This window comes from Physeter macrocephalus, chromosome 6 (genome assembly GCF_002837175.3).
Source record: "Physeter macrocephalus isolate SW-GA chromosome 6, ASM283717v5, whole genome shotgun sequence".
Lineage (NCBI taxonomy): Eukaryota > Metazoa > Chordata > Mammalia > Artiodactyla > Physeteridae > Physeter > Physeter macrocephalus.
The window spans coordinates 57,594,845-57,612,209 of record NC_041219.1 but is presented as its reverse complement, the minus strand read 5'-3'; the positions used below and the strand labels follow the sequence as shown (position 1 = coordinate 57,612,209).

Genomic DNA, 17,365 nt, shown 5'->3' with positions numbered 1-17,365 from the left:
TCTGGCTTGAGGGCAAGGGAATGGGTAAGATGCCCTCCAGGCAATCTGTTGGCCTGCAGATTATAGGACGTGTGGTGTCTCCTTAAACCATTTTAAAATCAAAATATCATGTACATATAGAAAGGTGACGTGCAAAAAATATACAACTCACTCAGTTTTTGAAAACTGAACACACCCTTAACACCCATTACCCAGATCAAGGAAGAACATTGTTAGCACCCGGGGTCCCCCACCCTCACCCCGTTCCCTTGGAGTCGCTGCCTTCCTCGGGCTAACGACCGTTTGGATTTAACACAACTATTTTGTTTTTGAACTTTATAGAAATAGAATCATACTGTACAGTAATTCTTTTGTGCCTGGCTTCTGTTGTTCAGGTGATAGGTGTGAGACTTGTCCATATTGTTGTGTGTTTTGGTGTTTCGTTCATTCTCCTTGCTGTATAATATTCTGTTGGGCAAACGTATCAGAACGTATTCATGCATTCTGTTGCTTATAGCCATCCGGGTAGCTCCCAGTTTGCGGGGTACGAACGGTGCTGCTGTGCACGTTCTTGGTGCGTCTTTCAGCTCACAGATTCCCATCTGTGTCGGGCAGGTACTGAGGAGCAGAGCTGTGGGCTCACAGGGCATGGCCGTGCTCCGCTCCGGCAGACACTGCCAAGCCTCTTGCCAGAGAGGCTCCACCTGTGTTCATTCCACCAGCACCATGTGGGCGTTTGGAAAAATGGGGAGGAATTCCAACATTGGCATTTTCCCTCTTTTTCGTTCTTGCCATTCCCACGAGTGTGCAGAGGTATTGCATTGCGATTTCATCGGCCTTTCCCTGATGATCTGATGCTTAGGGAAGCTGGGCACCTTTTCATAGGCTTATTGGTCACGTGGATACCTTTTTTTAACCCAGTATTCCTTCACGTCTTTTGCCCATTTTTCTGTTGGATTGCCTGCCTAATTCTTACTGAGCTTTGGAGGTTTTTCATGTATTCCAGATCCAAGTCCATTGTGGGACGTATGTATGTCAATATTTTTCCCATTCTGTGTTTTGTTTATTCACTCACTCACTAGTGTCTTTTGATGAGTAGAGGTTCTTCATTTTAATGTAGTAGTACACGTCAATTGTTAGAGTAATATCCTGTACAACAGTTAATGTTTATTGCTTGCTGACTTGTGTCCTTGTATACCTTGCTCACTTAACTTTCACACTGACATATTTTTCAAATGGGAAAAATGAAGCTTAGAGAAGCTAAGAGACTTTCCCAAGTTAGGAAACAGCAGAGGCCAGGTTCTTGTCCAGCCCTTCCCACTCCAGAGCCTGTGTCCTGTGATCTCTGCTGTTCCACAGAAGGTACCAGCTAATATCCATGGGCACTGTTCAATCCTCCAGTGCCTTTCGTTTGGGTTGTACATTGTTTTCCAGTTAAATTAGTTGCCAACATTTAACGATTAGGAGAAATACAGTTTTCCAGCTTTTTTTTTTTTTTTTTTTTTTTTTTTCAGAAAATTGTAAGATCTGGTAATACTGGTCTCATTTTCCCACACGTCACCCTGGGCTGCTGGAGATGAGTACCTACTGCTCCCCATAGATGGACATGAGCCCTCTAGTTTTTTGCTGGAGATGCCTTGGTTGGTCCTGCCTGGCCTGCTTCAGTCATTCATGTTTCCTGCCTGGCTCCTGGAGGCATCTGAGTTTTCAGCCCTGCTGTCCTGTTTCCCTTAAGTGACATAATTGGCTCTTCATCCTTCTGTTTCATCTGTTCTTACCTTCATGCATTCTGACCTTCCTGTCTCCCTTTCCCAGGTATCTAGGCTCTGTGCTCAGGCTCTCTGTCCCCCTCTCCAGCCAGTAGCGTTTTTTATGGGTAAACAGAGTAGTCCGCTGCTTATGTGGGGCAGTTAGAAGAACCCCTCAAAATATTCTACCCCTTCCTTTAAGAGGTGAAGGTGTTGTATCTCCGTAAAGCTTGGAATGCAAACATTTTCCTGGAAGAAGTGGTAAAGTATCCCAGTAGGATTTAATTTATCAGATCGGCTCCTTAAGCAAAAGCCTAAGAGGCAGTGGTAGAGATTCGTAGACAGTACAGGTTAGGAGAGTGGTCAGGGAAATCTTACGTCTCTGAGTGGCTGGATGCCTCGGATGGGATGCTGTGCTAGGAAAGCTTCAGAGCTGGAAAAAAGCGTGAAGACGTTGCGGGGGATGGGGGATGGATGGGTAGCTAGGTGTAGTTCTTTTAGAACTTAGCAAATTTGCCCTGGGCATGTCTCCTGCCCATCCATTTCCTTTCGTTCTCGAAATTCCTCCTCGAAGTCAGTATAAGGTGGACGTTAAGAGCTGGAATCTCAAGTTAGACTCATTGAATTTGAATCTTGTCTTTGCTTCTTACTGGCTGTGTGACCTGGGGTTAGTCAACGTTTTGTACTTCAGTTTCCTCATCTGTAATTTGAGGATAATAACATACTGCCTCAGAGGGTTGTGAGGACTAAAAAATAAGAATATTTATAATCTTCTTAGAATGGAGTTTGGCAAATTATTAGCCCCCAATAAACATCAGTTACTGGTGCTGCTGTTGTTACGTTGGCACAAGCACCAGACACGGAGGGGTCAGATGCCAAGAGATCAAAATCTTGCTCTGTCAGGCGCTGGCCACGTGACCTTAGGCAAGACTGTGTGTCCAGGGAGTGTCTGTTCCCACCTGGAAAAGATGTTGGGAGAATGAAAAGTGAGGTGAAACAAGACAATCAGGATGAAAGCACCAGGCAGTTTGTGTTTATTATGTCTCATCTGTCTCCTCCCTTCTCTCTTCCCCTCTCTTCTGCTGGAGATGGGTAATGGACTAGTGGAGAAGGTGAGGTGAACACGCTTGAAAAAACAACTAGTATTATCACATTCACTAACACGGAAGATAAGGACTGTAGTGATGTCTCTTTTTTTTCCCCCAAGATTGGTAATTTGTTTTATCCTTTATTTTCTTGACCAGTCTGACTAAATATTGATCAATTTCATTGATCCTTTCAAACAACCAGCTCTTAGTTTCATTGATTTTTCTCTTTTCAATTTCATTTATTTCTGTTCCCCCTTTATTATTTCCTTCCTTCTGTTTGCTTTGGATTTAATTTTTTCTTTTTCTACTTGAAGTGCAAGCTTAGATGATTGATTTAAAGCTTTCTTTTTTAGAATGAATATATGTATATGTACAACTGAATTACTTTGCCGCATACCTGAAACTAACACAACATTGTAAATCAACTATACTTCAAAAAAAGAAATTCTAGTTGAACTTAAAAAGAAAACTTTCTCATTTTAATACCAAGTATTCAATGCTATAAATTTCTCTCTAAGTATTACTGGCATTCTAAGTATAATGGCATTCCACAAATTTTGATATGTGTGTTTTTATTTTCCTCAGTCAAAAATATTTTCTAATTTTCTTTGTGATTTCTTCTTTGACCCATGGGTTATGTAGAAGGATATTGTTTAATTTCCAAATATTTGGGGATTTTTCCAGACAGCTTTCTGCTGTTGATTTCTAGTTTAATTCAGTTGTGGTCACAGTACAACATTTTTATTATTTCAATTATTTAAAATTTATTAGATTTCCTTAATGATTCAGAATATGGTCTATCTTAGTGAATGTGTATTGCAAAGAATGTATTTTCTGTTGTTGTTTGGTGGAGTGATGTATAAATGTCAATTCAGTCAAGTTGGTTTGAAGTGCCTTCTGTATCCTTACTGCTTTTTTGTACTTGTTCTGTCAACTACTGAAGGGAAGTGTTGAAATCTCTAATTTATACTGGAGGATTTGTCTGTTTATCCTTTCAGTTCTATCAGTTTTTATTGCATACATTTTGATCTATGCGTTTGACACATGTGTTTTACTGTATGTGTTTTGGATTATTAGGCCTTCTTAATGAAGTGACCATTTTATCACTGTTTGATGTCCCTTTTTATATCTGGTAATGTTCTTTGTTCTGAAGATTATTTTGTTTGTATTAGCTTTCTTTTGATTAGAGTTGGCATGGTATATCTTTTTCCACTCCTTTACTTTTTTTCTATATATGCCTTTATATTTTAAGTGGGTTTCTTGTACATTTATATTTAATGTACTCATTAACGTATTTGCATTTTAAAGCCACCATGTTACTGTTTGTTTCTCTTGTTCTGTCTGTTCTTTGTTTCTGTTTCTCCTCTTTTCCCGCTTTCTTTTGAAATGAGTGTAACTTATTATTCCATTTTTTCTCCAGTATTGGCCTATTAGTTATACCCATTTAAAAAATTTAGTGGTTGCTCTAGGGTTTACAAGATACATCATTAACTTATCACATTTTACTTTTGAATAATATTATATCACTTCACATAGGGCATAAGAACCTTACACCAGCATACCTCAGTTCCCTCCCTCCTATCTTTTGTTCTACTATTACATACATTTCACTTCAGTGTATGTTGTAAACCCCCCAATACATTGTTGCTGGTTTTGTTCTATACCAATGTTTCTCAAACTTTTTTCCATTATTTCTTCCCTAAGTCACACTGTAGACATTATTTTCTTTCCTGAATCCCCTCTTCCCCCTTGAAATACTACAGATGTACTATGCATTGGTTTATATTCTTTGGCCTTCTGGAGGCCTGAAAATAACTGTAATAACTAAGATAGTTTTTGGCTTCCAAAGAACCAGTTTTATACCCCTGGGGACAATATTGCCCCCACTGAGTATACATGCTTCAGACCAGGAGTCCCCAACCTCTGGGCTGCTGGTACCAGTCCTCAGCCTGTTAGGAGCCGGGCCGCACAGCAGGAGGTGAGCAGCGGGCAAGCGAGTGAAGCTTCATCTGCCGCTCCCCTTGGCTCGCATTACCACCTGAACCATTCCCCCTCCCCCACCCCATGGAAAAACTGTCTTCGACAAAACTGGTCCCTGGTGCCAAAAAGGTTAGGGAGCACTGCTTTAGAGAGTGAATTATCTTTTAAAAAGATCAAAAATAAGAAAAATTTCTTTATATTTACCATTCTTTTTACTATTTCTGGTACTCTTTCATTGTGTAGATCAAGATTTTTAACTAAAGAACTTCCTTTAACATTTCTTGTTGTGCAGATTTGTTGGCAATGAATTTACTCAGCTTTTGCTTGCTGAAATAGTGTTTATTTTGTCTTCTTTTTTTTGTTTTTGTTTTTGTGGTATGCGGGCCTCTCACTGCCGTGGCCTCTCCCATTGCGGGGCACAGGCTCCGGACGCGCAGGCTCGGCGGCCATGGCTTACGGGTTTGTTTTTGTTTTTGTGGTATGCGGGCCTCTCACTGCCGTGGCCTCTCCCATTGCGGAGCACAGGCTCCGGACGCGCAGGCTCGGCGGCCATGGCTTACGGGCCCAGCCGCTCTGCGGCATGTGGGATCCTCCCAGACCGGGGCACGAACCCGCGTCCCCTGCATCGGCAGGCGGACTCCCAACCACTGCGCCACCAGGGAAGCCCTTGTCTTCATTTTTGAAAGCTATTTTCTTTGTGTATAGTGTTCCGGGTTGACTGTTTTTTTCTTTCTTTCCATGCTTTAAAGTTGCCACTCTGTTATCGTATGGCTTGCATAGTTTCTGCCAAGAAATTGTCTATAAATCTTATCTTTGTTCCTTTGTATATAATACCCTCCTTTCCTCATTCCTCCCACCTCCACCACTCCAGTTTAATTAAAGATTTTTTTCTTCCTATCTTTGGTTTTCAGAAGTTTGATTGTGATGTGTCTAGGTATGTGGGGTTTTATATTTGTTTTTGTATCTATTCTGCTTGGGGTTCTCTGGAATTCTTGGATCTGTTTTGTTGTTTTTGATTAATTTTGGAAAATTCTTAACCAACATCCATTCAGATACTCCTTCTGTCCTGTTTCTCTTAATCCTTCTGGGACTTCAATTACATGTATGATAGATCCTTTGATATTGTCTATAGCTCTTGATTGCTGGATTCCTTTTTCTTCTTTACTCTTTTTGCTCTTTATATCTTACTTTGGATGATGTTTGTTGACTTGTATTCAAGCTTATTGAGTCTTTCCTCAGCTACATTCAGTCACCTACTAAGGCACTCTCGCAAAGACATTTTTTCACATCAGTTATAATTTTTTTGCTCTAGCATTTCCATGTTACACTTTTGAATTTCTGTCTCTCTATGCAAAGTCCCGATTTTCTCATGTATGTTGTCCTTCTTTGTAGTAGATTCTTCCTTAACATATTATTATAATTATTTTAAGGTCCCTGTATGATAATTCTGGCATCTAGATCAATTTTGGTTTTGTTGATTTCCTCATTTCTTGACAGTGCTGTTTTTTTTTTAATGTTTCTCAAGATTTTTTTTATTGAATTCTGGACATCGTGTTTGAAAGGGCAGTGGAAACTGAAGTAGATGGTATTTACACCTGGAAATGGGCTTATGCCTCTCTGTCAGGCCGATAGTGAGGGGTGGAGTCAGTCCAGTCAGAGGTGGAGGTGGCTTTGAATTTTGTCCTTGCTAGAGTCCTTTGCGGTGTACCGCAGACTTTAGATTCCTTCGCGGGCAGGATGCTATTACTGTATGCGCTTCGTGTGGGCTGTGGAGCACTGAAAATTGGTCCTCACTCTTCCCTTTCAGTCCTTTGCCACAGGGGGTCTTTCTCCTTCCCCTCCCCCAGCATCAGACTGCCGATCCTTGTTACTTGGTGCTCAAAGCCTTTGGTGTGAATGAAAGATGCTTCTGGAAGATGGGTGGGCTTTCAGGCCTATGTGCAACTAAGGGGGCTCTCTCTGGTTGCTACCTTACCCGTGATCCTTCTCACAAGTAACCAGGTGGTGGTCGTTGGATAGGATCTTCAGTGCAAAATCCTCTTGTGTCTGGAGCTCCCAGTTGCTCTAATCTGTCATGCTGACCTATACTCAACTTTCAGAACCTCAGAATTTTTAGTTATTTCTTCTCATTCACTTTTAAAAAAATACATTTATTCATTTATTTATTTTTGGCTGCGTTGGGTCTTTGTTGCTGCACGCGGGCTTTCTCTAGTCGCGGCGAGCGGGGGCTACTCTTCGTTGCGGTTCGTGGGCTTCTCATTGCGGTGGCTTCTCTTGTTGCGGAGCACGGGCTCTAGGCACGCGGGCTTCAGTAATTGTGGCACACAGGCTTAGCTGCTCCGCGGCGTGTGGGATCTTCCCGGACCAGGGCTCGAACCTGTGTTCCCCGCATTGGCAGGCGGACTCTCAACCACTGTGCCACCAGGGAAGCCCCTCCTCATTCACTTTTATGGTGACTGCCTTTCCTTCCCATGCTCTGCCAAACACGCAACTGCGTGTGTCCCATCTTGCCTTGGAGGAGCTTGTTATTTTTTAAAAAATTCAGCTCACCTGGTTACCTTGCAACGTCCACTCCCTGATGGGCTCACGAAAAGTTTTGATTTAACAGATATTTGTTGTTAGGGTGGAAGCTACATTTCCCGGCAGTGTCTTTATCCTAAGTGGAAGCAGCATTCTGGTGGTGGCTACATAGATTTTATTTGTTCCCCTTATTCTCTAGTCCTTCCATCAACGGGTGGGCTGGGTTCCCATTTCCCTCCTGTGGTTTATATCAGAGCCTCGTGTGAAATAGAATATACGTCTCCTCTGTGGGTTGTATTTTTCTCATCAGGCATCCATAATCAATATTCATCTAAGGGAAAAGGAAAACCCCTCTTTAGAGGCTTTATGTGGTCATTTACTAACTTTATGAAGTGGGGAACAAAAAGATATGGTTAGTACCTTTTCTTTTTAAAAGAAATCTTTTTTTTGTGTGTGTGTGTGGTACGCGGGCCTCTCACTGCTGTGGCCTCTCCCGCTGCGGAGCACAGGCTCCGGACGCACAGGCTCCGCGGCCATGGCTCACGGGCCCAGCCGCTCCGCGGCATGTGGGATCTTCCCGGACCGGGGCACGAACCCGTGTCCCCTGCATCGGCAGGCGGACTTTCAACCACTGCTCCACCAGGGAAGCCCAAGAAATCATTTTTTATTTTAAAAGTAATTCATGAACAAAATAGAGAGTTAAAAAATGCAGAAAGATAAAAAAAATAAAGAAATAAAAACCACCCGTAATCCCATCAGCTAAAGAAACCATGACTCATATTTTATCGAATTTCTTCTAGTCATTTTTCTATGAGTGTATCTTTGTTGGTTTGTACATATCAGTATACATGCCCCCAAATTTGTGTGTTTTGTTTAAATAAGCTAGTTTCAAAAAGGTGTGTTTTTCTGTGGGTTGAGTACTGTGGCACTCATGAAATGCCGATATGTTACTCATGTTTGCCTGGTAAAGATACCAAAATGTATGGCATTTTTTTTTAGTTTGCTGTTAGGGCTGGATTCCTTCTTGCAGCTACTTTACACGAACAGCCAGGGCAGGTGTGTATATGTGATTCTAATGGAATGTGATTCATTTCAGAAAAGACCAGTTGTTGGTTCCTTGTGCTGCAGTCCCCTGTTCCCCATGTAACTTTTGTCCCTTTCCATTTTTTTCAACCCATTCTCAGGTTTAGAGCAAACAGAAAGAAGGAAACGCTATGATCTTCTTAGTATGTTTTGTTTTCTTCCTTTTCCAGAAAGTATTTTGGAGAAAAAATTGGCCTGTACTTCGCCTGGCTGGGGTTGTACACATCCTTCCTCATCCCACCGTCTGTCATCGGGGTCATCGTGTTCCTTTATGGATGTGCAACGATGGACGAGGATATTCCCAGGTGAGTTGGTTTTAACGGAAAAGGCTCAGTTCTCACGTGTCAGTCGTTTGGAGTTTCACCCCAGTTGCAAGTACACTGTACGTTTCAGATGCCTCCTTCCAAAGCCTCACCCTCTGTTCTTCTCCTTCCCGCTTTCTTTACCATGCAGCAGGTCACTTGTCACTTCCCTCTTGAGAGGTCTGGGAGCAACAGATTCTGGGAACAGCTCAGAGCCACGCTGGGTGTGGCCACTTCCTTTCCTGGTCAAGCTCTTCTCCAGGACCAGGGTCTGATTGGCCAGGGTCTGAAAACGGATGAAAAAGAAATCATGCCCGAGAAAAGCTTTTTTTCCTCTCAATTTCATGACATTTTCCCTTTGGTTTCCCAGATGACCCAAGGCAGGAAGTGTTGAGTGGTACTGGATAGAGATGGCATCTGTGTGGTCAAACGCTGCTGGGATAAAATGCTGTGAGGCTGTCCGCAGAAGCAGGCAGCTCTGGGGCTGAGGAAGCCGCAGCTCTGGCTCAGGATGTCACAGACTGCAGGAGGTGACAGGCCCCATAGCGGGGCTCTTGGGCATCCAAGACATGGAACAGAGGCTGATCCTGCGGGAGAAGAGATCCTGCAGAGAAGATAGGGATGTAAAAAGAGCATCCTGGGGCGTCCCTGGTGGCGCAGCGGTTGGGAGTCCGCCTGGCGATGCAAGGGACGCGGGTTCGTGCCCCGGTCTGGGAGGATCCCACATGCCGTGGAGCGACTGGGCCCGTGAGCCATGGCCGCTGAGCCTGCGCGTCCGGAGCCTGTGCTCCGCAGCGGGAGAGGCCACAGCAGTGAGAGGCCCGCGTACCGCAAAAAAAAAAAAAAAGAAAAAAGACCATCCTTTAGGACTGAATGTGTTACATAGTAGCTCTGTGACTGGGTACCTCACTCCCTGACTCTTGGTTTCCTTGGCTGTGAAATGGTCATAATAACACCTACTTCATGGTGGTGTGATGAGGACTAAAGTAGACAGTGTCTGGCACACAGCAAAGTATTAATAAATTATTGTTGAATGAATCAATATATGTGGAAATAGAGTTTGAGACACTTAGCCAATATTTAGAATTTAAGTCTCTTGCCATCTCCGGAACCGGCTTTGCAAACTGAAGCATTCTTTATGCATTTTACTTTTTTTTTTTTTTTTTTTTTTTTTTGACCATGCCTCGAGCCATGCGGGATCTTAGTTCCCCGACCAGGGACTGAACCCGCGCCACCTGCAGTGGAAGTGGGGAGTCTTAACCACTGGACCGCCAGGAACTTCCCTCATTTGTGTATTTTAATACTCTTTCTGTTGCAAGTGATAGAAATGCATGTGAACTAACGTACACAGAAAAAGGGAATTTATCCTCAGGGTTTGGGGGGGCCCTCAGGGGACCCAGTGGCAGACACGTGGCTAGCCCAAGGGACTGTGGAAACAGGGACTCCTTCTGTTTACTGCCTGTCTCTGATGATTTCTAGTATTTATTTGTTTCACTGCAGAGTTTCTCCATTGGATGTAAACACTGCTGCTTGTAGCTCATGGGCGTCATACCTGAGAGCTTTATACTCGACTGGTCCCAAGTGAAGAAGTCCTGTTGACTCCTTTTGGCTTAGGTAGAGGCTCTGGGTCAACCGGTCATGGCTTTGGGGCAGGATGACACTGTGCCAGCAGGGATGCTCCCTCAGTAGCCCGGGGGACGGGGACACTGGGCAGCCTGCGGGTGTCCACGACAGTTGGGGGTAGGGATGGGGGAAGTCGGGGCCACCCTGAAGAAATGGGCAAGAGCTGTGCTCTTTGAGGAAAGCGTATCCACCAGTGGCAGGAACCAGGTGATCTTCCATGATGTCACTCTATAGAAAAGCTCTTGCAGATTAGGGACACTGGAGATGGCCGTGTCAGTAGTTAGAATAAAGCTCAGTACCTTGGTATGAGAGACAAGGATTTGGGTATGTTTGTGTCTAAAAACTCTGGTGTCATCCGTTCAGGGTTCGGGGCTGGCATTCTGGGACCTCTGTCGCAGGAGCTATGTTTTCCGGGCTCTGCCTTCCACAGCACGAGGGAAGAACGAGTACTTACCAAGTTCCTGGTCTTGGTTGCACCGGGCACGGTGCTAGGTGGTTTCTGTGTGCCGTTTCTTTGGTCCTGTAGAGATCAGTGTTGTCAACAATAGGTATTCTCACCTCAGAGAGATGGAGCCATGGATGCTACCTGAGGTCACTTGTCCAACTTCAGCAATTCATAATTGTCAGGGTTGGGATTTGAGCGCCACCTGCTCCAAGGTCTTTGCTTTTTCCAGTAAGGGCTCTTACCCTCCTCTGCAGCCCAGGTGCTCCAACTGGCCCCACCTGGTTCAGTCTCAGAAAAAACGGCTCAGTTGCCCGGTTGTGACCCCTGGGGAGCTGGGCCTCAGGTTGATCCAAGCTGAGGACCCCGTACCATGCACCGCGAGCCAACTCAGCACAGCGGGTAGGGCATCTGTGTGCTGGTTTACATCAGGACTTAGAACTTGTGCCCTGGTTCTCCACACAGGAATGCATGTGACAGTGACCACTGCGGCTGGAAGTGACCATGGTCTACACAAGCTGCAAAGGCATTTATCTGTGCACATGCATGGACACTCACACATGTGCAGGTTTAGATGCATGTGAAATGTGATCATTATCGTTGCAGACAGCCTGGAGTGTGTGACGTTTTACGAACTGTGGATAGCAGCCCATTAATGGATTATAGAATCAATTTAATCGTTACCTTTTAAATGAACTAGAATAAGGTAGGACAGAGTAGAATGAAGTATATTATTAGTAGTCATCATGAGAAGGAAGTATCAGAATTGTTTCATGACAGTCAATTTAGTGATACAAGTGTTTTTGTGGGGAGCGGGTACGTATATACTCGCATACTGGAATCGGTGGTAAATTTTTTTTAAACTGTTTTTTAACTTTCTATAACAAAAAAGTTTGAAATTGGCTGTTATAAAATTTGAAATTTTGGTTGCCAGTTTTTCAGAGTAGGGTGTGGCAAATCAGGAAGGTGTACATAGAAAAACTTAAGCATACTATGAAGAAGTTTTTGAGAACTGCTCCTTAATCATAATTGTGTGTCTATCAAAAGTCCAAGCTCTACACCTGGCGAAAACTCACAAACTACCAATCCTCATCAACAGAGGAATAGCCTCTAAGTCCCAAAACTGAATCCAAACGAATTCGTACTTTTCTAGGGTCTGTGTCTATCAGCCACTCCTAAGCATGATTAAAAACTTGCACTCTTCCTGGGATTATTTTAAAGGTTTCTAATTTTGGCATTAAGCCTGGAATTTAGTATCTGTGTATCTTTAAAAATAAAGATACACTATGTACAATAAAGCACTTTAAAAAATGCTTTATTTTGAAAACAGTGTAGATTCACAGGAAGTGGTAAAGATAGTGCAGAGGGCCCAGGGTACCCTTCATCCAGTTTCTGCCAGTGATTATGTCTTATATAACTACAGTACAGTATCAAAACCAGAAAATTTACATCATGTGGAACTTTAAATGGTACCTTTTATCGCCAAGAACTTTGATATGTGAGACACAAGCGTCACTTGTAAATAATAATTCCATATGTGCACGATACATCTATAGAACCTTCCTTGACTTAGCAAGGGGTTGGTTGCATTTGTTCTCCATTTGCTTACACGCATAGGAAAGACTGGAGCATTTTTTAAAAGCTGATTAATCTAAACCATATTTCCAAAAATTGGTTAGTTTAGATCTGAGACCTTAATAGCAGATGTTCTGTCTGAATTTCCTGAATAATTGCCTCCCTCTGTGGCTAGTACAGCCCTGTGTCACCTGACCTGTGAGCGGTGGGTCACTCATTGAGAACACCACCCACTCTGGGGTCTCGGTTCACCTGATGGTCAGCCCATTCATCAACCTTCTTCTGCTTCGTAGAGAAAATGATAGATTGAAGAAAGACACCATTGCATTTATAGCCACTGTTACTTCGAACTAGGAATCTGTGGTTAATGCAGCTAGTGAATGACCCAGACCTGACTTCAATTCTAGGGGAGCTTCCCCCATCTTTCAGCTTGTCTAGAGGCAGCCTCTTTCAGAGACTACAGAGTCCTTTTAATGTCATCCTAAGGCAGAATTTCTCCAGAATTCTGTTCAAATTGCTTGCATCAAAAAACCCAAAAGATGAAACAAAAAAACCCCAACCCAATACACATAGAGCATTCTGACTTAAGACTTAAAAGATGTGAGGAGTATCCATGTACCATGGCTGCCATTTTGCCATTTTGTACAAATGATTGGCAGTTGACTGCATGCTAATTTTAAAACCAATAATGTACACGGCCCTTAAGTTACAAAGTGCGCCAAGTTGGTGGCTAATACTTTTTCACTCCTGACCTTTTAGCATTGACTAGTTTTGATTGAGATTAGGTGTTCTAGGATTCTGCCCACTTCTATGTGTAAAAAAAAACCCTCCGCAGCAAAGATATGAGAAGAGCTCATGTCTTCTCGGAAATGGCTTAGAAGCAAAGCTCTTTACTAGACTTTTTTTCACTGTTTTCCACGTGAGTCTGTTTTCTAAGAGGTACTCTCCTCTCCAAAAGCAGCAACTCCTCCACCAGGCAGCCGACATGTGTCTGACCCAGAAGACTTCAAATAACCCTGTCTCTCCGGTTACCAACCAGCGCGTGCCCAGGTGAAGCTAGCACGGCTGAACTTATTATTAAGGAATGACTATTTAATATTGTCTGTGTGAGCGAGTCGCCGCTCTTGACACTTACCAATGGAGAGCTTAGCGGCAAGTCAGTGGAGGGACTGGGATTTATCCTCGGAGACCTAGAGTTTCCATTCTCTCACACAGAAGGCCTTCCCTGCCTTGGCTCATTGAAAACAAGCCTGAAAGCTGGGACTTGACAGACAGTGACAGCCCTCGGTGAAACCTTTCGACTGCTTAGCGATGGGGAGCTAGACGCAGGCATCCTGCCGGCTTCTGGGTTTCATCTGATCCCGGGCTTCGGCACCCAGGTACCAGCTGCCTCCGCCGGCAGCGGCCTCCGACTGTACCGTGCTCGGTAGCGCCCTCTGCTGCCCGTTTCCGGAGGAAACCCAGCTGTGGTTTCAGCCTGGGATCCCCTGCGGCCCTGTCACTGTGGCTCCAGCTGCTCTGTGAGGACAGCCAGTGCTTCATTTTCATGAAATTGCCAGTTCTCCACCCTTTTTCCCAAAACCGTGAGCTTAGCCATTTACCCATCCCCCAGGGGGACTATTACACACCAGAGTGATGAGTTCATTCATTTTCCTACCAGGATGTGGTGTGGAGGGTTACTGGGGAAGCCAGTTAGGGCCGAGAATACTTTGGTTCTTATTTGCAAGCGCTCTGATGAGCCTAAATATATTGGGTCCAGCTAATCACCTAACGAATGAATGGAATTTCAAATACATTCATGAGTCCTGTAATAGAAATACACTGAAAATAGGTGAGAATATAGGTGATGGTTACTTGACTAGTTCTTCGTTCTCCAACTTTCTTGGAATCTAGACTTTGGAAGAATTTACCTGATTCTTCTGGCCTCCCTCATCCCATCTCATGGTTACGATAATTCTTTTTTTTTTCTTTTTGCTTAAAAAAATTTTTTTTTTATTTTTTAGAATTTTTATTGGAGTATAGTTGCTTTACAATGTTGTGTTAGTTTCTGCTGTACAGCAAAGTGAATCAGTTATATGTATACATATAGCCCCTCTTCCTTGGATTTCCTTTCCATTTAGGTCACCGCAGAGCCTTGAGTAGAGATCCCTGGGCTATACAGCAGGTTCTCATTAGTTATCTATTTTATACATAACATCAATAGTGTCTATATGTCAATCCTAATCTCCCAATTCATCCCACCCCCCCTTTCCCCCTTGGTATCCATACATTTGTTCTCTAGGTCTGTGATAATTCTTACTAAGTTGAGGTTACTGGTCCCCTTTCTACAAACCGTCACATGGCTGATGCACTGAGAAATGGGCTTCCAGCCACCTGACTCCATTCTTTTTCACGAGGCTTCTCCTTCCAGAGGAAGGAATCGTGTTGGTTCAGCTGCACGTTCGTGTTTGTTCGTCTGTGTGACCAGCCTTACTCGCTGATGAGACAGCCCATGCTTGCATGAGGACAGTGGGCTCTAACCTCCGATGGGCGATTGATTCACAATTGTTGATGTGCCCCACCAAGCCCGTGGACTCGGCACATGTTGAATGGACTTTATGTGGCTTTGTCCAATGAACAGCATCTCTGATAGATGGTCACTAACTTTCTGTTGGGCCACTTTTAGTGACAGGGGGCTCTGTTCCTCCAAAGGTAGCCCATTCATTTTTAAAGACAAGATATAAGAATGACACCTCCGAAGGGAAGAATCCAACTCCGACTCTCTAACACACCTCGCTGTTGGAGTTGATACGCTCGCCCAGGAAATGGGAGCTGTTTTGGGGGTGATGGGCTTGGGGAGGTCCTGCTGGAGCCCCCCCTGACCCAGCAGCCTCTGTCTTCTGCAGCAAAGAGATGTGTGACCAACAGAATGCCTTCACCATGTGTCCCCTGTGTGACAAGTCCTGTGACTACTGGAACCTCAGCTCAGCCTGTGGAACGGCGCAGGCCAGCCACCTGTTTGACAACCCGGCCACTGTCTTCTTCTCCATCTTCATGGCTCTGTGGGGTAAGTTGTCACCATGAGGCTTGCTTCTATGGGGGGGGGTTACCTTTAAATGGGTACAGTGACCAAGCTCTAAAGCCCATATCCTTCGGTTTACTTCCTTAGTATTTGGTCCTTATATCTTAAAAAGCATTTTAGGGACAATAGATTTCTCTTCTTTACTCATACATGTGAATAGAACTAAGAATTTCATCCGTGGCTTTATATATATATATATTTTAAAGAGATAGAGTAATGTGAATCTGGTGTTAATCTCATGTAGGATTTATTCGGAGATTGAACCCATGCATGCTTTGAAAACCCCTAACACACTCATAGGCACCTCCAGGTACATCTCCTAAGACATAGAAAGTCCTAGATGTCATTTGGTGTCACACTCAGAGTGGTGGGGTGACTGCCACAGTCACGGAGTTAGTTGGGGGTAAAGGTGGGCCCAGCCCTGGTCGCTTGCCTCCACGCTCAGTGCAGTTCCCGGGACAAGGCGAGTGTAGGCTGCAGAGATTTAACTTAATGCCAGAGGGATGTTTTCAATATTCTCACCAAAGGGATCTGCGAAGGAAGGAACGAATAGTTCCTTCATTTTCCTCCTCCTCCCTTCCCCCCGGAGTCTTGGGGTAATAAACTTTCTCCGGGCCACAGCCGTCTGACTGTAAGTACATGCACACGTGCACACACACACACACACACTTCTGTCCTTACAAACTGGGATAACCTGGAGTAACCACCCCGTGGTCACTGAACATTTCTAAGAAGGCACACCCATGGGTATTAAGGAAGGGACCAAGGGGATATGGTTCAGCCCGTTGGGAGTAGCAGCCTGCCTTTCACTCATCCATCCAGTGCAGGCCCTCATCTTTCCCATCGGATTACAGACCGGCAGGGCCACTGTCCTGCTGCAGAAGCTGCTAGGTTTATCCCTGATTCCAGGGGGCCTGGGGGACACACCAGGATGGGGCCGTGAGTCACACATCCTGGGAGTGTGAGCAGGAGAGAGGCGAGGTCTGTTCTAGCACCGCTGCCAGAACTGGTCCCTGTGGCTTCTGTCCCCTGCGGACACCTCTCCGTGGGTGGAGACGGAACCGAGCTGGAAAGATTCCCGTGTGACCAGGCCACCGAGGAAGGTGTCCAGCAGAGACTCTGTTCTCCCAGGGATGTGGGCAGTGTCAGCCCACAGAATAGGGGCAGGGAGTCGGAGGACAGGGCACTTGTGACCGTGTAGCTCTGGAACTGTTCGCAGGAAGGGTCAGGAGAACAAACTGAAGTTGCAGCTTGTGGCCCAGGCGGTGCCAGGTGGCTCTGTGCCTGGTTCTCAAAAGGCAGCGTCTTGTAATCACCCCAAATCCATTTGAACCGATTGGAGCGCAAAATACACACTCATGCTTTGATATGTTGCACCCCTCATTCCCATGAATCTGTCTGGCAGATATTACTGTGATTGAGCAGCTGAAGCTTACTGACTCTGGTCCACAGTCCCTCAAGACCTCTCCTGGGATGCGTGATTCCTTGTCGTGGGGAAACTTGGTTTTCAGCTGTACCTTCCCTCCTCTCCGCGATGGATGAATAGATATCTCCCACCCCTTCTGAGGTCTGCGACCGTTTCACCACCCCTAGTTCCCCTCTCTTCCTCTCACATAGCAGCAGTGCAGGGAAAGCAAATACGGTGGGATTGTGTCAGCGCTTCCTGGCTTAGGGTTTGGTTTAGTTATTTTAACAGCCTTGCTGTGTGTTTTCTGTGTTTTATGCGATTGTGTATTTGGTTACAGCAGCCAAGATCCCCTAGGCATGGCTGCCTACAAATTACAATAAAAAATAATAGTAAATGTTTCTTGTTAAGTGTTTACTATTATTGTTAATATGAACAGACCAGTCACAAGCACTGAAATTGAAACTGTGATTAAAAATCTTCCAACAAACAAAAGTCCAGGACCAGATGGCTTCACAGGCGAATTCTATCAAACATTTAGAGAAGAGCTAACACCCGT

At 44.6% G+C, this 17,365-nt stretch overlaps 1 protein-coding gene across 8 annotated transcripts in view; it reads left to right on the top strand.

The window, feature by feature from the left end:
- Window positions 1-17,365, top strand: part of ANO2 (anoctamin 2) — a 299,540-nt gene that overhangs the window by 136,428 nt on the left and 145,747 nt on the right. For all 8 annotated transcript variants that reach the window (XM_055085431.1, XM_055085428.1, XM_055085433.1 and 5 more), the window contains 2 exons: window positions 8,569-8,703; window positions 15,226-15,386. In XM_055085431.1, coding sequence (XP_054941406.1) covers window positions 8,569-8,703; window positions 15,226-15,386 — 296 coding nt within the window. The remainder of the gene's footprint in view (window positions 1-8,568; window positions 8,704-15,225; window positions 15,387-17,365) is intronic.